This window comes from Poeciliopsis prolifica, unplaced genomic scaffold (assembly GCF_027474105.1).
Source record: "Poeciliopsis prolifica strain line A6 unplaced genomic scaffold, Auburn_PproV2 SCAFFOLD025, whole genome shotgun sequence".
Taxonomy (NCBI): domain Eukaryota; kingdom Metazoa; phylum Chordata; class Actinopteri; order Cyprinodontiformes; family Poeciliidae; genus Poeciliopsis; species Poeciliopsis prolifica.
The window spans coordinates 5,550,807-5,572,708 of NW_026562400.1; the positions used below are offsets into that span (position 1 = coordinate 5,550,807).

A 21,902-nucleotide genomic window follows, 5' to 3' on the forward strand; every position below is an offset into this window, starting at 1 on the left:
GATATATGTTGTTCATTTGTGATTTTGCATGCTTGTTTTCCTGCTAGAAGATAAACCCTTGCCTGTTTCAAATATGGCCACTCACCATTGTTTTAACAATATCCATCTCTACTGCTTCCCTCTCCTTTGCCAATGAACTTTAAATGTTCTCTTATAAACGTATTACACTTTACATTTATCTACAACTTTATCCCTGACTTGTCTGATGTCTTTCTTGGTGGTTATTATGGCCGTTGTTCCTTAACGTTCTCCAACAAACCTATTAGGATAAAAACAGCTGTTCTCTGAAGGCCTGAGATTAAACACAGTGGGAGATTTTTAACTCCCACTGAAGGATTTGATGCTCCAGATTGAGCTTAGGTATATCAGAGTGAAATTTACTAATTAAATGTGTAACATCTTTCAGTTAAAATACTTTCTTTTTGTTGCAATTTCACAAAAAGTGTGAGCAATTCTTAACAGTACAGTGAATCAAAAGTTGAGGTTTCACTAGTTTGCTTAGCAAATGAATGTATACATGCAGACTGTTGGACCAGGATAGCCAAAATTAAAATGCTGATCTGAAAAAAAAAAATCTACAACTAAAACTGTTCGATATTCTCTTTTCAGAGAGCAGACTTGGCAGTGGCCCCTCTCACCATTACCTATGTGCGTGAAAAAGTCATTGACTTCTCAAAGCCCTTCATGAGTATGGGCATCAGCATCCTGTATCGCAGACCCAATGCCACAAACAGCGGCTTCTTCTCCTTCCTAAACCCCATGACTCCAGACATCTGGGTGTACATTCTACTGGCGTACCTGGGTGTTAGCTGTGTTCTTTTTGTCATTGCAAGGTAAGTACAGATGCTTTAAGCTGTTTGTCCTTTCAGTCCTTCATTCCTCACCCCATGTGGTTTTCAGTAGTCACAGTAATTTGCCGTGTTATCATTACGGGCTGAGCTTTGAGTACGTGAGTCCAGTTTATCATACTGAGTTAACTGCTGGGTAGTGATCAAGGCAGTTATGTTTGCATGAGCTCTCTACAGCCCAGCAGTGTGAATGTAAAAGAAACCCTTCAAGCATAGTTTTAAAGTCCCATCCGGTAAGTAATTTCTGGTTTTCTACATGAAATCTTTGGGAATTGCAAGGGGGCTTTAAAAAACTTTTGAAGAAGAAGAAGAAAAAAAAGACAATCTTGTGTAATTATCATATTCAGCAGCATTAAAAAGCGTTCGCACCTGATGTGAAATTACATCTGAGTTTATTTATAGTTAATCATCCACATTTACATATTTTATAAATTATGAAATTTAAGTTGTCAGCGTATTTTTTTAGTGTGAGATTATCTGTTTTCTTTTTTTTTTCGTTTGTTTTGTTTTATTTATAATTCTTTTTTTGGTCATGAATACGATTAATATCCTTTTAGTGTCACTGCCTGCATTTCCTGCTGCTTCTCATGCAAAGTGGTACTTGAGGAAGTTCTAGAAAACAGGCGCTGGAGGAAGTTCAAGGGCTTGAGAGCAAACAGCTGCACTCCTTCATCCTCATTTGCTTCTGTGAAACTAAACTAATTTTGGAGTGGCTTTACATAAGTTTGAAATCATCTTAAATTTTTGCAATCATTCACTAAATGGTGCCCCTAAGAGCTCAATGGCTGTCTGTGCCAGGGAGAAGTAAATTGCCTTAAATATTCTTAAATGTATATAAAAGTTAATGTACAGGATAATTACAGAGTTCTTTCAGACAGAAAGGGGTAATTTTAAAGGGATAATAAAAATGTCCGTGTGTTCTTAACAATGTCACACCTAAACTGAACCGTGATAATTATATTGCAGAATGTCTTTTTTTTTTTTTGTCAAATGTAAAAGTTTCACAGTCACATGGAGTCCAGGAGAACAGGAACTTCCTTTCATTTAGTTTAATTATATGTGAAAGCCTTAAAATTGATATGTCTTTAGTTGCTGTAAAATAAATTTCCCATGTATAGAGTATCAACGTCTAACTTTAAATCTGTGTACATCATGAAATAAGGGGGGGAAAAAACAGCCACTTTAACATTTTTTTGTTCCAAAATATTCAACAACTCTTCCAAACTACAACAAATTGAGGCATATGTTTTTCATTATATGCTTCACTTAAGTAACCACAAAATGGAAAAGACAAAGATGAACTTATTCAAAATAAAGGTGATTTGATATCTGTTGGACAAAGAACAAATGACTGTTTTAATCTAGTTACAATTTTTATAAACTAGTTTCTTAAAAAAAACAACAGATTTATGTGTGTGATTTTGTGTTTTCATACAAACATATTTCGAGATTTCTTCGTCGTTTTTCAGGCTTTAGGACTGTAAGCATGTGATCTGAGGCAAATCAAAACCTCGGACAGACAATAAGCTTTAAAGAAACTAGCAGAGAAAACAGAAGTGCTCCAATTTTACATGCGGACATTTTAAGGCTTATTCATGTGTCTTTCAGCTGCACAGAAGGTCTCTTTGAGTCTCTGTGCCTCTTCACCCTAAATAGATATTACAGCTGTGAATTATCATGTAATTATTTGGGAATGGCTTTCAATTTTAACATTTAAGTAACACAAAATGCGGCTGAAAGGATTGATCAAAATGGTGACAAGTCTGACGGAGCCTGACTGCAAATGCCAGCTAGGTGAAAGATAGCAAAGTAGTAAAATATAACTTAACAGAAAACTTCACCTATGAAAACTATTTGTTCGTTAAAAAAAAGAAACATCTGATTGATTTTTCCTAAATAATTCAAATGGATATGACATTTTTAAAGGAAATGTTCATAATCGGTCTCACTCAGGTCTGTTTGAATATATTCTTAACATACATTAGAGAAAATCCATTTGGGGCATTTTCCCAAAATAAAGACAACAGTATTGAAAGAAATCTTTTGTAATCGGCTAAGTAGTGACATTTCATTCAGCACCTCCTTCAAAACCAACGTTTACCCTAATAGTATTGCAAGGTTTATGGCAGATAGCAAAGTAAATGGCAAATGGTTTCACATTCTCAAACATGACATTTAATACCCTGTCTGTGTATGCATGACTCATTGGTCACCTTTAAGCACAAAACATGTTTTAAAAAGGCAAACGGATTGCGAAGCATAATCCTTATAAACCAGGCCAGAAGAGTTTGAAAGTATTTTGATGTCCTGTTTGATTAGATAAAATAGATATTACAGCTGTGAAAAAAATTCTGGCAGACACCTTGGAATGGCAACACAATAATGGAAAATATTCTTGCAAAAGAGCTAACGGTAAAAATAAATAGCAGACGATTAAAGTGGAAAGTTTTAGGGCACACACTGTGAGCTGTCTGTGTAAACAAACAGCTTGCTAAAATGGGCATTTGGGTAGTATTTAGCCAATTGCTTTCAGTATTTTTCTGTTTGACACATAGATATACAATAATATATCTATGTGTCAAACCTTAATGAGGATAAATTATGGCTTTTTGTCACACATACATTTCATTCTCTCAAACTAACTTTAAAGTTAGACAATGATAATAAGAGCAAATATGAATGCTGTTTTCTAATGATAATGCCATATTAAAGAGAGAAAGCTATTAAGACTAAACTGGCTCCATGTGAAAAAGTAATTGTCTTCTAAATCTGATTGTTCCAACCTTGGCAGCCGCAGTTACCCTCAAGCTTTTATGGTAATTGGCTCACTATTCTTTACAGAAGTGTTCAGCCAAACTAGAGGGTTTTAAAAATACGACCAGTCTGCTTACGGTCATATTTAAATCTAGGCTTTGACTTGGGTCTCAGAACCCTCTATAGACTTGCTGACATCCAATTTGGATTTTTCACATACGACTAGTATGAGTTTGCTAGTTTATCTGTTAATCTGTTAATGAATCACATTACAATTAAAAAAGAAAAATCCTTTGATTTACTGGGTAGCCTTTGTGACCAAAAAGTAAAACCAAACAAATACCAACTCTGTTGGAAATTTATTTTCCAAAATGTATAATTAGAACTGGTCATCAAATTTTTTCAGATCTATTCCAATAAGAAGATTGAATCAGCATCTTAAAAAAATTCCAATTTTTTAACCAACATAAAAATTGAAGTGATGTCCGCATTAGGGATTTTAGTCTGGTTTATTCCAAAATTCTAGTCAGTTCAGTTCTGAGCTGAAATAATTTACAGAAACAGTATTTCAACCTGCTCTTCCTCCACCCCAGGTTTAGCCCGTATGAATGGTACGACGCTCATCCCTGTAATCCTGGTTCGGACGTGGTGGAGAACAACTTCACACTCCTCAACAGCTTCTGGTTTGGAGTTGGTTCCTTAATGCAACAAGGTATGACAGAAAACACGGCTGCTTATCTTTTCAAAAACAGTGTAATCATCGCATCACCTCCTCCTCTTCATCATCAGCTCCTAGTTTGTGCCTCTTTAGCTGACAAGCTCCGAAATTCCCTTCACCCGACTGTTTCATAAGACGTTTACCTGTCAGGAACAACTGCAGGGCTCTGTCTCACATGACAGACAAAGGCTGTTGTCACCTAGCTGCTGTTTTAAAAAAGCAAAGAGTAGGTGCCAGGTACTTGTCAGAGATTGGCAGGTCGGGATGGAAAACATTGTTGCATGTATCTTTCTGTAACACAGTCACTCGACCTGTTTAAGAGTATAATGTGTTGGGAGAAAAAGAGTAAAATGAGAAAGAGGTTTAACAGATGCCTTTTGTCAGCTATGCTACTTCTGGGTGGTGTGATGTTTTCAACTCTAGGACTTATATAGAAGTTGACCTAGTGAAAGAAATGTATATGCCTAGCTCAGAGATGTGTAATACACAGTCAACCAGATATTACGATGATCCTGCAAAACACTGTTTTTGTTCTGTCAGTGCACTTTTATGATACCATAGCAAATCTTATTAACTTCTTTTGCATACTTTGTGCTTTTTAAGCTATTTGACTCTCACATTATTCAGTTCATTAAGTAGATGTGTTACACCATACATGGTGTTTATACCTTTTGCACTTTTGTCAATACTTAGATTTCTGTAAAAATATATATTTTTCCAACATAAAGTGAATGGGAAAGCTTTCAAACAATTTAAATACCTCATGTTCTTTAAGTGCTACATGCTAGCTTTCAACTAGCAAAGATTTTCAAATTCTAAGCAAGACCCAATACATTTGGATTTTAGGAAACAAGTCAGTGTTTGATCTTTATTGCTAAACTACAGTTTGTTTGATAAATATCTCTGTCAAATGCTGTACTTTTCAATGATGACATTGCCGAAAGTAGGATTCAAATGGTCTGCTGTCTTCCACATATTTTGCAAACAAATTTTTACTGGTGCCACAACTTAAAAAAAAGTTATTGAACAAAGAAAATATATTGACTTTAACATTGTTTCCTTTGACATAACATTACATAAATTGAACTACATGACAGAAACACAGAAATACCATCTTCAGCTTTAAAGTCTGTGATGCTTAACACTAATGATATCAATTTGAACTATTTATACTAAGATGTATTTTTGTTTTGCATTGTTCTTGTAAAATCTTTTGGTCAATTTGAGCTATTCCTATTCAGTTATACTATTCACTGTGATGATGATTGTTCAGAGTATAAAAACAAGGAAGGGAAGTCCTTTCCTTCTTCAAGGTATTCCTTAAAGGGATGAATAAGCATAGGAAGGGCCAGGATTTACATAATGGAGTTAACTGCGGCGAAAAGGACCCAAGTAAGAAAATGTTTAACCTCAGTGTAACAAGACAAATCAAGAAGGTTTAGTTAGGCTCAGTGGATCTTCGGCTGCAAGGATTGCAAACACATTCAGCAATTCATTAAGCACAGAAACTCGGCGGCACTCTTGTGAAACTGCACAGCAGCTCTTCCAATTTGCTGATACTGGCAGAGAAATATGAGAGCAGCAGAGGTACGCTGTGAGAGGGAGAATCAAATCAAAATGAGCTAGTTAGTTGCCTATTTTATTAAACTAAACAGGGGAGAATTTTCTATTATTATTCATAATGTGGCGCACACTGATTTCTGTAAATGCCAGAGCTCCAGTGTTTCTCATTTTCAGGCTTTGACTGAAACTCCTGCTGTTAATCAACTCTTATTCATAGTTCCTTGATTTATTGTTTTTTTTTTTTTTCACTTTGAAACATAAAAGTTCATACAAGGTTATGAATACTGCATATATGCACTTAAAAACAGTTAGTTAATTGGTCAAATAGTCCAAAGCATCTTGCCAGTTACTGCATGAGTGCATCTAATTTTAAAACTGACACCGTACCTGGCTTTCAGTGACACCGTTTTTGCAACAGCGCCTTGTAACACATGCTGCACAGCGGTATCTGTAGCGAGGTGTATATTTTGTCTGTGTCACATTAACAGACACCCCTTGCTTGTCTGCCAAACACGGTGACAGCAGCTGAGGCGGAAGCCATTTCCTTGACATGTTTAAAATGCAAATGGACGCGTTTGAGGAAACCCGCAAAAAAAATAAAAAATACCAGCCTGTCTGTGGGAGGGAGGTGTCAGAGACAACAAAAAGAACATAAAATATCAGGAGGTGCAAAAGCACTCAGATGCATTCTCAGAGGTCTGGGTTTCTCACAACAAACACATATGTGATTATTTTTTATAAATCAGTTTCCTTTTCTAAAATGTTTGAAAATATGTTTGATCTAAAAAGTTAAATGTAAAAGTAAACATAACCTAACAAATTAGTCTGTTAGATTTTGCCTTCAGCATCTTGAAATGGTTTATTTGTAAAATTAAAGACACTGAACTCAATTTCTCTCAGAAAGACATATTTGTAGAGAAAAAAATCAATTATTTTTGTAACTCCAAAGAATCTCTAATATTTCCACAGATGTAGGATACTAATTTGTTGTAATAATCTTTCAAACAGTACATTAGAAGATCTGATATCAACTGGCATAATTTTCACCACATGAGTAATGATACTAAGATTAGGACAGAAACTATAGTGGCTTCTGGTATTAAACCAAATAAATCTGAATAAAAAACACATCCCAGACCTTTTTTTTGTTTGTTTGTTTGTTTCAGTTCATATTTATGCACTGTGTTTGTGATTTTAACCTGACAAAATGTTAGTCTCAAAATCAGAAATCATATTTGGCTTATGGCAAGATTTATGGACTATACTAAAAAACACCAGAATTAACAACACTTTTTTTTGTACTTTCTGTATAATAAGATTTTCTTTGCCTATACACTGAGATCATTTCAGCTCAACGACACAATGCAGAAATTATGTGTATTGTAAAGTTTTTTGTTGTGATTTGAGATTCATTTCATTAGATGAGACCCTCTGACACATGATGACATAATGGTTCCAATTATGAGCTTTTAATCAGGAAAAATACCAGCTTTCTCATTTAGCAAAAAGTCACTCTTTTCGAGACAATTAGGGCTAAGTTTCAAAAAAGAATTATTTTTATGATATTTTTCACTTTTTGCTCTTACTTATTTTAAAACATATATTCTGCTGGAATAAAGTCCTTAAGTTTGAAAACAATTATAAATTAGTGCCTATTCAAATGCTATGGTGATTTATGAGTAATTAAAATATATCCATGTTAATTGAATATATTATTATGGACATATAATATAGTGTTTGTTTTTATTTTTCTTAACTATAAAAAAATAGCACATCAATGTAATGTAAATATGTAAAAAAAATAGTAATAATTCTCTGACTCAACATATTGTTTGGAAACAATAAATGAGTCCTGCTGTTGCCTTAACAGCAGGACATTTCTAAATATTTCTTTGTTTAATTTTATCCAGTCTCAAACAATTAAAAAATAACAGAATTTGTAAAAACACCAGAAAGTGGCAATTAATGTAATCAAGAATTAATTTATAGTTAATCAGATAAAGCTCTACTAATTAATAATGTAATTAGGTAAAAAGAAAAAAAAACAATATGAACAAAGATGCTAATTGGTAACACTACTCCTGCTCTACAATGACTAAAGTTGGAAAGGAAGAGTATTTTGAACTAGAAACTCAGTATTCAAAATAATGTGTATGCAAATGTAAAAACTTTTTTTTTTTTCTAAAGTATATGGGGTTTACAGTCTAGAATTCAAAGTTATTATACCTAATGTTAATTTGAGTGGAAAAGTAAAAGAAGAATAAATTAAAAGTTTCAGAGCTGACACTAGAGAACAGAAAAACAGAGAGCATAGAATAGGTCAGCTGCTGCTGTTGTCTTCTTTAAAACCTACTTTCATTTCTGGTCAGACAGATAGTCGGCTTCCCTCCTCTAGGAGTGTTTCTGTCTGCACAGAGGTCACTTGCAGACTTACAGTTGTCTTGTTCTCAGATCCCTTGAATGTCTTGGAGAATCCCCACTTTGGATTCTGAATCAGGTCATACCCTTGAAGAAAGTCAGTGAGGGACACTGATATGTCCAAAGAGTAAAGAAAAAATGTTCTAGAAATGAAAATAAAAGTTCAAACCCAATATACAAGGGTTTAAATCATTTGCCCATCAGCAATTTGACATATGGTAGGAGGAAGCGAGCTTGAATGGAACAAACAAATTGCATGACATTTGCCAAGATGACAACTCTTTCTATGGAATCACGGTCATTCTAAAATATTGTCAACTTAATTTGACTTCTTTTTGATTTGTTTGGGGCAAAATAAATAATAATTGTTGGTTCTGGTTCTTTATGTCTGAGTCTCACAATACTGAAGCTCACCCACAATTGAAATCTTCCGGGGAAGTAGTCATCAACAAAGTGCCGATCAGTCAATCAGACTAGGATTTTGGACAGCCTAAGTCAGAGGTCCTCAAGCTTGGTCTTCAGAGCCCACAGTTAGGTGTTTCCCTACTGCTGCACACCTGCGTTATGGTTGATAAAAAAAAGTTTTTGCAACATTTAGAGGCATGCCATCTTTTGAATCAGCTGTACTGAGTGGAAAAAATCTAAAACATGTAGGAAAGGACCAGATTTATTTAGTAAGTCAAGCTAATGTAAAAATTCAGCAATTTAACATACATGATTCCCATTACAATTTTCTTTTCAAGTATAATCCAAACAGTAAATTTACTTTGAGTAGAAAGTGCAGTATCGAGTGAGAGATATAATCTCTTGACAGCTAATAGTGTGAACAATGGCCTCTGTATGATAACATTGACTTGGTATACAAATAATGACCACTTCCTCTGAGAACAGTATCGTACTGTATCTTGCCACCATTTTATTGTTGGCACCATATGACTGATCTGCTTCTTGTATTTATTGGAGTGTTCTGATGCAGTGCCATATATTGCTCCCATCTGACAACAGTGCTTTATAGTGTGGAATTCAATTGAGTTACCCATGGCTTCACTTCACTTTTAGTGTGACCAGAGAATGCATCGGGATCTTGCCTCCCTGAAGTCATTGCGAATTAAGGGAAGCTTCTATCTTCCCTTGTTTGTAACCATGTAGAGTCTTTGTCAAACCACAAAGGACAAATCCAATCAAATTTGGTGGAAGAGGTTAAAGAGCTGACCAGGCTGCCCGCCTTCTGTGGGCTTGTTACTCTTCAGAATTGCCCTCATAAATCTTCTCAGTAAAGTAACAGAGTGCACAAAGCACAAGGGTATTTTAAAGGTTGTCAGAGATGAGATATAAAGTAACTTTAACACCAGTCAGTGAGCCATTGTAAACATTGTGCTCAGATGAGACCCACTCAAATTCAAGGCTGATGCAGAGCTCTTCTGTCAACATATTGTCTTCTTTCCTTGTTTTTCTTGATGCAGGCTCTGATTAATTGTTTTCATATTTCAGTAATATGTATTTTTAGTGGACCCAATGAGGTATAAAAATATATTTTATAGGGTCACGGAAACAATTTGTGGTTTAAAGTCCTTTTAGAAGTGCATTTTAGGAAATTAAAGTAAAATTCAAGCATGAAGTAGATTAAACATTGACATGAATTTAAAGTTTCAACACTTGTTTTGATGATTATGGCTAGCAGTTAATGAAAACCAAAAGCTTTGTTTCTCGTCAAATTTGAAAAGATAAAACAGGGTTTAAGTGCATAAATCTCGGCTCACTGAAAAGCATCTCAATTACTGTTCAAACTATACACTTAATACTTGGTCAAGGTTCCTTTTGCGAGAATTGCTGCATCTGTGTGGCTCGGCATGGCATGGAGGCAATCAGCGCACTCTGCTCGGCGTTAACATAAATAAATATATCATAGATATAGTGATTTTTATCTGTATATATATATATATATATATATATATATATATATATATATATATATATATATATATATATATATATATATATACATATATATTCTAAAATTATATTCTAAAATCAGGAAAGAAATGCATGTTTGTATTTCTATAAATTTTTCTGCTCCTAGTTTTAGCTCACATTTTGACTATCCTGCCCCACTGGCTTTAATTTCCATTTACCAACTCACAGCCCCTTAATGAGAAGCAGTGGCACTGCCAAAAGCATTTTCAAGCTAATTAACAAAAATGCAAGCAGTCGTGTCACCTCGTTCATTTAACTCATTTACAGTATGTTTCTCTCTTTCTCTCTCATGGTGTTGCACACAGGCTCGGAACTGATGCCCAAAGCCCTATCGACCAGGATAATAGGTGGAATCTGGTGGTTCTTCACGCTCATCATAATATCGTCATATACTGCTAATTTAGCAGCTTTCCTTACCGTGGAGAGGATGGACTCACCCGTGGATTCAGCTGATGACATTGCCAAGCAGACCAAGATTGAGTATGGTGTGGTCAGAGATGGAGCAACAATGGCTTTCTTCAAGGTAGATAACAAAGCTATCCAGAGTAGTAGTACAAAATACAGAACTAATATTTTTGTCAGATTCTAGAAATATTCTTTTGTAAGTATACAGTTCACCTTATATTAATGTGCACATTGGAAAAGACTACATTTGAACAGCTATGCAGACCATATTCAAGATTTAAAATGTTACTTTTGGAATATTTTTAAGTCTACATATTATACATAAATATTTTTAAAAATCTATATTTTCTGTTCGATAGTTACAATGTGTTGGAAATCAAGTACATAAACACATGCAATTTTTGAATAACTATGTAAAAAAAAAGTTTGGGGATTATTTCTGCTATTCAAGAATTTTTAGTAATGAACAAGAGAAACAGGTGGCTGTGGCAGAGGGGCTTACTGATGTTAATTCAATGAGGCAGGAAAGGCTGATAAATGATGTTGAAACCCAGATGTAGAGAAATACTTTTTTTCTGGTATTTGCTAATTACTGTGGATTATTTAAAAAAATAGAAAGTAAAACAAAAGTTTTGACTTTTTACTCCAGTTCAAAAACTGATGGTTGAGAAACTTCAGGTGCAAATTCTGTCCAAGGTTTTTTTTTTAATTGTCATAAAGTAAATTTTCCATAAAAATAAGGCAAGAGTTCTACCAACTGCGCCACTGTGCCACCCCTAATATAATAATATGCAAAAATAATATTTTAAACTTTTTTTCAATCAAACCAAAGAATCTTCTTGTGACCTGGCAGAGCCTACATAAGATGCATTCGGTGATTAGAAAAAGATCAAATTTTTGAGTTTTGAAATTGGCTGGTCCAGGATCCAAGCTTTTCAAGATTAAAATCAGATTCTGGTCAGCAGCCAATTTATGGGTCATGTTAGCCATTTAGGGAGCTCATTAGATGATTAACTTTAGTCAGGAGGACAATAACTTTGGTCATTGTCATAAGAAGTGATCAGAGTTGTGCTCCGGTTGTGGCGATCATTTTACTTATCTTGCCTCGTAAACATTTTACATCCGAGCAACCAAACGTAAATATAGACATGGGATCAGAAAACAAAATTAACAGTCATTTCACACAAATGGAACTGGGGCATTATTAAAAACCATTGAATGTTAAAATCCAATTAAAAACAAAGCGGACACTACTTTATATTGTACACTTGATTAACAGTGTGCATGAATAATTTGTTATCTATAAAAGTTCATCTTACATCTTCAAAATAAATAAATAAATGCCAGTAATAAAACTAATCACCAAGTTATGATTATTTTTTAAAAATTCCAACATTATTGCTTTAAAGGTTAGGGTTTGCAAGACAAATGTAAGAAATTAGATCAAATAATCCATTGCATTTATTTTCGAACTTTACTGATGGTGGGAACTTATTTTAGAGTTTAACGATTTTTTAAATGTGGACTTAAATACTGTTACTGACTTCAAAATGTTTGATTAATTTACAAATTTAACCCGCCATAAAAATGCTTCTTATCCTGTTAACCGTTTTAAAATTTTGTATGAGTAAAAATATGAGCGACAAAGCAAGAGTCACATCACAGTAACATCATTATATTTGTGCAGCACTTTCTTCCTTAAAAGTGTGTGTGACCGCTGTCGCACAGAATGTTCTTGTATTACCTCAAATTCTTCCAAAGTGGAAGTTGAAGACTGCTAAAAACATAACAATAAGTGGTTGTATGCCAATTTAAAATATCTCTTCTAAGATCTGCAGTACTAGACTGTTACTGGATTTAACACCAGGAGCAGATTTTTTATAAGAGCACCTCACACAATTTGAAATGGCTCATAGTTATTAGACAGTCATTATCTTGGATTAGACATGGCATAAATGTGACCTCACAGAAAATTGCATGAAATACCGCTTAGATTGATGCAAGACGAATGGAACGGCATTCTATTATTGCTGCTTCAGTAACACTTTAGAGAATAGATGTGTGTGAGCTTCAATTCATTGTTCTTTAATCCTGTGATAATGGAGATCTGAAAAGTAATCATATTAAATCTATTTGGTTTTTAACTAAATAAACCACTAAGAGCTGTAGAGTAATTACGCATACCATCTGAATAGTCTCAGATATTTTTAGCATTCAGAAAATCTCCATTACTACTGAAGAACAACCCATATTTAATAATTTATTGCATTTTAAAAGTTGCTTTATTTGAATTTAGCATTCTTATGTTAATAAAATCATTGTGTGCTTTTCCATCTACTTTTTCTTTCCCTTCAGCATCGAAGAATGTTAAAACTTAGTTCGGAGATTAATTTATTTTACAACTTTCTTTTTCCATCCCTCACAGAAATCAAAGGTTTCTACATTTGAGAAGATGTGGGCCTTCATGAGCAGTAGGCCGAGAACGTCTCTGGTGAAGTCTGTGGAAGACGGGGTTCAGAGGGTGCTGAAGTCTGACTATGCACTCATTACAGAGTCCACCACCATTGATTATATCACTAGGAGAAACTGTAACCTGACACAAGTGGGAGGGCTTATTGACAGCAAAGGCTACGGCATCGGCACTCCCCTCGGTAAGACTTATGAATAGCCTCCAAACTATATTTCAGAGCTCCAGTACTATGACAAATTCAAACCCTTTTCTTAAATTGGGTATGTTTCTTTTTTTTCCCTGAAAGATGAGGGCAAGAGAAATAGCCCGTAGATGCAATAGCAATGCAGGGTAAAAAAGAAAAACAAATGTAGCTATTCATCAAGACAGTGTGCCACAATGTGTTTATGAACCTTATTATCACAAAGTCCAGCTGGCATTTCATCCGAAGTTAAATGGACCTTATGTTGTTTGCAGGCTCGCCATACAGGGACAAAATCAGCATAGCAATCCTCAGCATCTTGGAGGATGGGCTTCTCCACGTTCTGAAGGAGAAGTGGTGGAGCGGAAGCAGCTGCTTGGACGAGGAGCGTCGCGAGACGGGCCCCATGGGGATCCAGAACCTGGGTGGTATATTCATTGTGCTGGCATCTGGTCTGGTGCTGTCTGTCTTTGTGGCAATTGCTGAATTTATCTACAAGCTGAGAAAGACCGCTGAACGTGAACAGGTATATATCTCCACAGATCATAAATTTAAAGAGCATTTTTATAAATTTATTCTCACTGTGTGGTTTTGAATCCTGGTCAAAAGCATGTCAGCATACTGTAATTATACAGGGCTCCATCTTATTTGCCCATATGGGTCCAAGTCAATCAGTTTGAAAATAATTTAAAAAATAATTTATTTCAATACTTCCACAGCTATTTCACATATAACGGTGGATCCAGAATGTTTAATTATAATCCTTATTAAAATGCCATGGTGTTTAAGAAAATGCTATAAGAAAATACAATTTTCTTATAGTGAAAGTTCCTCGGCCAAAACAAAACTTTAACTTCTGACTACTATTTTGAAAGATGTTTATATTGCCATACCTGTACCCAACATGTCCTGGATTGCTTTTCTCTAGTTGGAACTTGGGTTTTGTCAAAGTGCTTTGAATCAGGAACGTTTCCAAAAATAATGCAGTTTTGACCCCAAACCTATAAAACCAGGTTACTGTGTTTGATTTTTATATTTAAAGTGGAAAACATATTGAGAATTATTCATCCTGACCCTGATCTCAATTTTAATTTATTAGAAGCATGGTATTTTATAAGAGTTGTACATTTGAGATCCACTGTGTATGATTTTATTGTTTCAGGTTAAATTGCAAAAATGAATCAACTTTATAATGCTATTCTTATTTGTAAAGATGCACCTGTATCTCACAGAAGCTGTGAACCATAGCTATTGTGTTATGATTCTTTTTCTGCATACCTTTAAGCTATGTGCTATTCATAGTTTTAAGGTTGAATCAATTGTTTTTGATTCAAAAAATTTATGAAGGGATTTGCATCCCTTTCTTTGACTAATCCCTTGGCCATAGCACCAAAACATTTACTCATTTAACTGGCATTACTACAAATTGGAACAGGGAATTAATCCATTATTAGTCATTGGAGATAGCAGAATAGCATCAATCCTTTAATGGTGTAAATCAATAATTTTGAGTCATGCTGTGGGCATTTCTGCATGCATTTTCATGTATTATGTGTTCAGAGCTACTGACACAGCAATATTAATGAGCTATGTGTATACCACCTGTGGTGATGAGGTTGCAGTGTAACATTAATGACAGCCAGGCGCATATGCACACAAAGCTATTAAGGCAACATGAGTACTCCTCATCCTTTTCCTACTCGTTAGACTGCAGACACCCTCTGCTGTCAGAACAATTTAAAGTTAAGGCATTTATCTCCCGTCCCTTCCCCCTCTGCTCCGCGTGTCCCTCCCCGGATCCTCCCTTTTTGCCCAGAGGTCTTTGTGCAGCGCCATGGTGGACGAGATCAGACTGTCGTTCACTTGCGAGAGACGGGTGAAACACAAGCCTCAGCCCCCGGTCATGGTGAAGACGGATGCAGTGATCAACATGCACGCCTACAACGACCGGCGACTCCCAGGAAAGGACAACATGAGCTGCAGCACTGGGATGACTCCTGTGTTCCCCTGACAATGTGTTCCCTGCAGAGCAAGAACCTCGTGAGCAACATTTCAGGGGCAGTGTCAGAGCCCAGGGACAATGGCATAGACGGGATTACCAGATACATCATTAACAACAGTGACATGGGAACACTTACAAAACATGGGCAACTCAAATTGGCAGCATCAGCCACACAGGTATGACAGACACCACTGTAATCAATACAATAAAAAATACTTGGTTGTGGTTGTAGAGGTCGTGCCAGGAGCAGAAAAACAACCTGACAAAGGAAACGGTACACCCAAATATGAATCAGTTCAAGTCTGATGTTTACATATGTACCACAAGAGAAAACACAATATTCAGTGGACACTGAGTCACTTAAAAAATTTAAAATTTTATGTAAAAACATGGCCTGGGAAATGAAAAAAGGCTTTTTGAAAATGGCAATAAATGACTTTGATACAGTTCCAGAAGGAGAAGGGAATTTTGTGATAAATCATGCTTATATATGAAGTTCTTTTGTTGAGCCTGTTGATTTTCACAAAACTGAATGACCTTTGGCAGCAGAAATATGTACAAGTTCAGCTGGGTGACTGTGTCATTTAGTGTTGGCAACACTGTGACTGGTAGAACCTACAGCAAGATGTGAAACAATAAATTTACATCCAATGTAGCTGTGATGTGAACCTAAAAATATCATCATACAAAAACAACCACAATCACTCATGCAAAGTGGATTGTGGACACATCAACTGTATATTAAAAACATAAGATTCTAACTTGGGATATTTGACATGATTTTTGACATTTTTTCAAGGTTAATTTTTCTTTCAAATTACTTTGTACATAATTAGATTTTTACCAGATAACATGTTGATTGCCAAAGACCTGACCATTCAACAAATTTATACTCAGAACATCAAGAGTGACAGCTCTTTAATAACCAGGTGTTCAATTAACAGTGAATTGGAGGGGCTGAAGCGGGACTTAAAGGACTCATTTTCCAGTTTATTTGCTGTAAGAGGCATTCAAATGTAACTATCTGTGTCTGGATATGGACAGGCATGGCTCACTATGTGACTCCAATTATGATAACGTGGAAAAAAGAACACCATGAAATCAAATCATTCACACAAAAATCTAAAACTAAAATGGATAACAATATTTGACCAATTTTAGTAAAAAAGCATAACATATTTTAATTTGTATTAAAACGTCACTTCGGTTTTAACAGAATAAGATGATATATAGCATTTCTTGACAACCTTTTTCATTTTGATATATAGACTAAAGCAAAAAATAGACTCATCACCTATGGAACTGAGCATACATTTTTAGTGCTTTAATTTACACCATCAAGGCATAACAAGATGAATATTCGAAGGTGAAGACAAGAAAACTGATTAGAATTTCAACTTGATACTCAGTACCGGGTGAGATAAATTTGAAAAGAAGTGAATATGTAATACATATAGTTGCTGCTTACAGGCAGGAAAATGCAGAAGTGTATGAATTTGAGTAAGAGCTTAAGAAGGGCCTATTTGTGTTGAACTGAATCAGAACATCTACAAAACTGGAGCTCTTGGTTGTGGTCTGCCGCGGACAGTTTAAATTTAAATTGTCCAAGGAAAAAAAGTGATGATCTGGGACCACAGTCAGTTAAGACTTATTGATGCACATGAACAGAAAAGGGTAGCCTGCTTGGTCCAACAGATGTGTTGTGGCTCATGACACATCTGTTATGTAGTATTAAAAAAGATAATACTACTGCATCGGGGATTATTGAATAAGAAACTGCATAGCTACAGATAAGTTTGGATGCCCATCCATTTGCTGATCCCTGTCCACTGTCTCAGACCTGGAAATAGGACAGTGGAAGATGATGGAATGGTTCCCATGCAGGGTGTTTCTCTTTATTTTGTATTTTTTACATGGATGGCCCTCAGCCTTGCCTATCTGGGAAATACAAAGCACTGCAGGAAAAAGACAAGCAAGCACAGGCCATGTGATACCATGGGCAATGTCTTGATGATAAACTTTGAGTTCTGAGATCTATGAGGTTGTTGCTTTGGCATGTACCAGTTACTCAAGCATTCTTGCAGATCATGCATACCATTATATAAAATAATTTCCCTGATGATTGTAGGCTCATTGGAAATAATGTTCCATGCCATAAAATGAAAAATGTTTCTCCAGTACTTTGATTTGTCAAATTACCCTCCAAATTTTCCAACTATCAGTCTAATTGAGCCTCTGTGGCATGTCTAAGACTGACAAGTCTGATCTATGGAGGCCCCATCCAAACGTCACAGGCCTGTTAAATGACCTGTTGCTAACATCTTGGAGCCAGACACCACAGCAGACCTTCACGGGACTCGTGGAGTCCATTATTCGACTAATCATGGATGTGTTGTTGGCAAAAGCCAAGACCAACCCACTATTTGTCATGTGGCAGTAATCCCATGCTTTAATTGGTGGATACAATAATTATTTTCTATATTCTTCTCTTTTAGCGGAAAACAAATATCACACTGATATTAGCTAATGGTCTACCTGGGCTATTTGCAGTTATTCACAGTTGACTACTGAATACGCTGCTGGAAGCTAGCGACCATAACAGGAGGGATCATTGACGCTCCTTCACTTTTCTTGAAATATCTTGTTTTACCCATTCAACAATGTTTCTTTACAGATTTATTATAAGCAATGAAAAATTAGTGGAGTCATCTTTTAGCAGTGTCCAGAAACAGTTTGGGAAGGAGTGGTGTTCCATTAAATAGACCAATAAAAATGATGGTTACTCCAGAACTGTCTGGACATTAAATGGTAAGGTACATTGAAAAATTTGAGTATTTCTTGCCAGTCTTCTCAGAAAGTGAAACCCATATTATAAAGAATCATCACATAAGTAATTATATATTTTTGTTTCTTGTAATTTTAATGAATATGGTTTACAGGTAAATAAAACTCAAAATCAACTGCCTCAGAAAATTAGAATATTGTGAAAAAGACCATTATTTAAATTCCTGGTGTCTCATGATAATTACCCAATTAACTCAAAGAACTTGCAAAAGTTTCCTTTGGTTTTACATAGTCTTATCATATAGAACGACAATTTTGGTGTCTGAGATGACTGCCAAGAAATACTGCACTTTTACACAATATTAGATTTTTTTAGATCTACCTGTCATATTATGGACTAATGGAATGATATCACTGTAACTTGATAACTAAGATTCAGTATTCCTTGTTTCTAGTAAATGATCCATACCTAGTCCAGGCATTGCAGCTTCTTCATGTAAGCCTTTACATTTTGTTGAACCTTGTCCTTTATTGTCCTCCCATGTTTTCATGAAATGACAAGTCTGCACATAAGCTAAGTTATATAAAGTTTTGCCAATAGACACATTGATCAGCATTGACTAAAACAGATAACATTAGATAAGGTTTTGTGTTTATCCACCTTATTCCTACAAGCTTTAAAAACATTGAAGTTGAATTGCATTGTAAAATGAAAATAAATTTTCTGCAGACACATATGAAAGACATTATGTTTCAGTACTGTTACAATTTTTATACCCTAAATAAGGGCCATTATGAGTCGTGGATGACCAGCCTAGGTGACTTATTGCAAACCAGTTACATCAGTAAAAGTATGTCGAGCTAGCAAAACTAATTTTGTTACTCCAACTTCTTCTACCTTCCTGGAAATAGCATCAACAATCAATACTACAGCAACAGCTCTGGGTGTAAGGTGGATATCTTAAAAGAATAAATAACTGGTATTTAATGAAAGTTAAGTGCATTTAATCAGGCTATACTCATTAAATTCTGAACTGCTCTTTGGTTGATTGTGACCACAGAGTGCCTGGAAGCTGCATTTTGCAAACCCTTTCCATGTCAGGTATAATTTACAAGATTTTTAAAAATAAGTTATAATTATTTTATTTTCGCAAAATAAAAAAAAAGTCATAAAAAAGACTTTAAAAAAAATCATTTTTGGTTAAAAAATTTGAAGGGGATCTCAGAATAGACGACTGGTCGGCATAATTATGTTAAGTGTGGACTTATGCTGAAAGACTGTATGGTAATTTGAAAAAGAATAGTCAATTATTCTTGTGTTTGTGTTGACTGTAATGCCTATAAATTTTTTTACCTCCAGCAAAATAACCCAGAATAAAGATTGGAGGAGTCTGTAAGATCCCATTATGCTGAAGCAGAGAGAACATTGAACCTCTGTGAGGTCAGTACACAGTGACAAAAGAAGGAAAATGTCTATTTATGATTCAAGAAAACTTTAATCTGTAAAATTTAGCATTGGTTTGGTAGAGACTCGCTGTATAATTGTTTATTGATTCTCTTCTGCTAAGTAGAGTATGTAGATAAGATTGGCAGGAGAAGATGTATTTTACTAAATTTATACAGTTATATATTCATTCTGTTCACAAATATGTTCTAGATGCTATTTATTTCATCAGGCCACTTTACCCTTCCTTCCCTCTTTATCCCAAATCCACTTCCCCCAAACCGTTTATTTAATAGAAATACGTTTGAAAATGATATATTGGATTCTTTTCTATCTAGATGAGAAAATGTATGTAAATTGTCTTTTATGATGGCTAATATATTTCTATATGGTGAAAATTAAGTGGAAAGATTGAGCTCCCCTAGGAGTTCAAGGGATATTCCCTCAGAGTAGGCATTTCTTGTGTCAGTAGACCTTTATTCTTCACAAATTCCCCATTACAACCTGGTCTAAGGTATAACTGCTGCTGATCTACGGCTATACTATTATACCATCACACTGATGTGTACTGGAACTTTTCTTGCAGATGATTAAAAGTCTTTTGAGACTCATTGTAAAACATTTCTTTAAAGTGTGGCAACAACAATAACTGAATTAAATTTTGTTGATTCGAACATGGCTGGTTCAGTCCATTTGGTTATTGAATATCATTTTTTTTTTTAAATAAATAATGTGAATAATGTCATTTTACACAAAACTGTAAGAAATGTGAGAGAAAAGTAACAGAAAATGTAATCTACATAAACCTGTTCTATTACCTGTATGTGATAAACGTTTTTAATTTAATCCTTTTTTAATTTACGCCTTTTTTTTTTCTTTTTATCCCTAATGCTTCTATCATCTGGCAAAAAACTCTCCCAAATATATGAGAAATATGTTGGTGCCAACCAGGGTTTTCTTTGTGAACATACAGACTTTCTATGAATATAGTTTTTGTAAGATTTTGCTAAGAAAATATGAAAAAAACATTGAAAAAGTGGGACAGGTGTATTTGTTTTCATTGTAACTGTATGTGTAAAAAGAGCATCTTAATAATACACTGGAGGGTATCAGCAAACTACTATAGAAAACTTACTGAACTATTCTTTTTAACACACTGTGAATAATTTAATTGTACAGTTTGCTGTATGGGTTAAATGAAGTTTTAAATAAAAAATACAACCTACTTGTTCTACTGATTGTTGTTATGCACTAAAAAAACAAACAGGGGAAATAAAAACACATTTGGACAATATTTTGGTGATACTGTATGTGAAGAATTGTCTGTGTTTACAATTGTAGAAACAGTTACTGCAGTTTCACCTACAATGTGAGAGCACCTCATATAACACAAAGAGGAAATACAGTCTCTTTTATATTATAAATGTCATTCTAATGTGTACAAAACATTAAGATTTCAGCAGAAATCCCAGTTGGTAGCTAATGCTTTGTTTTTCAAGCCGTGCACACTAAAGTAGATGGACATAGATCAACAAGTATCACGAGAAGCAATGAACGAGCTCCTTCTGTGCTTATCATACAACCCGCACTCTACCGCAACAACCCCACACACAAACAAAAACCTACCCTCAAAACAGAGTTGCTTCTGGGGAAAAAAGAAAAATAAAGAGAAATATTGCCATGTAAAATTGGTGTTTTATACATAAACTGAACCAAACTGAAAACAGGACGACGGTAAAATAGAACAATATGATGATGGATGACAATCCTAAATGAACTAAACCTCATCCTTCTGTCTTATAATCTTGAAGCTTTGAAACTGTTTTACTTCTTTGGTTAGACTTTTGGTCCTTTTACTACCTTGACTCTTCTTGGAGACAATTTCATCACTATGACATGATGCATCTGTTTTGGGCTGATTGATACATTTTGTTTGTCGAGATGGCTATTGGTAGCATTCATTTTTTTACTTGAAAGCACGCTATTATGTAATCTGCGACAACAAATGCAAATAGTATCTGCAAAATAAAAACACATAAAATGTCTTTTTAGAAATGTAGAAGAAAGAAGAAAAACCAGACATCGTACTGCTCCAATGTAAAAACAAATATTAAAGATGTTCAAATGTTTGTTTATCACTACATTACCAGTAATAATATGAGTTTATTTTATTTTTATGCATACAAAATAATTGCATTGAAGTTAAATTTATTTTGAGCTTTTGGTTTATTTATGAAACCAGAAGAAAGACAATTATAAATTTAAGGTACAAAGACAAAATACACACTTATTCTGTGTGCATTCATGGATGAGCCGGAGTCTCAACGTAAGGGATCCAATC

At 34.8% G+C, this 21,902-nt stretch overlaps 1 protein-coding gene across 1 annotated transcript in view; it reads left to right on the plus strand.

Annotated features, from left to right (window-relative positions):
* grik3 (glutamate ionotropic receptor kainate type subunit 3) overlaps positions 1–20,786 on the plus strand; it is a 119,111-nt gene extending 98,325 nt beyond the window's left edge. Inside the window, exons 11-16 of the mRNA XM_055047153.1 lie at positions 610–833; positions 4,196–4,314; positions 10,581–10,798; positions 13,106–13,331; positions 13,607–13,857; positions 15,150–20,786. Of these exons, the coding sequence (XP_054903128.1) occupies positions 610–833; positions 4,196–4,314; positions 10,581–10,798; positions 13,106–13,331; positions 13,607–13,857; positions 15,150–15,515 (1,404 nt within the window). The 3' untranslated portion in view covers positions 15,516–20,786. The remainder of the gene's footprint in view (positions 1–609; positions 834–4,195; positions 4,315–10,580; positions 10,799–13,105; positions 13,332–13,606; positions 13,858–15,149) is intronic.
* The last annotated feature ends 1,116 nt before the right edge of the window (positions 20,787–21,902 follow it).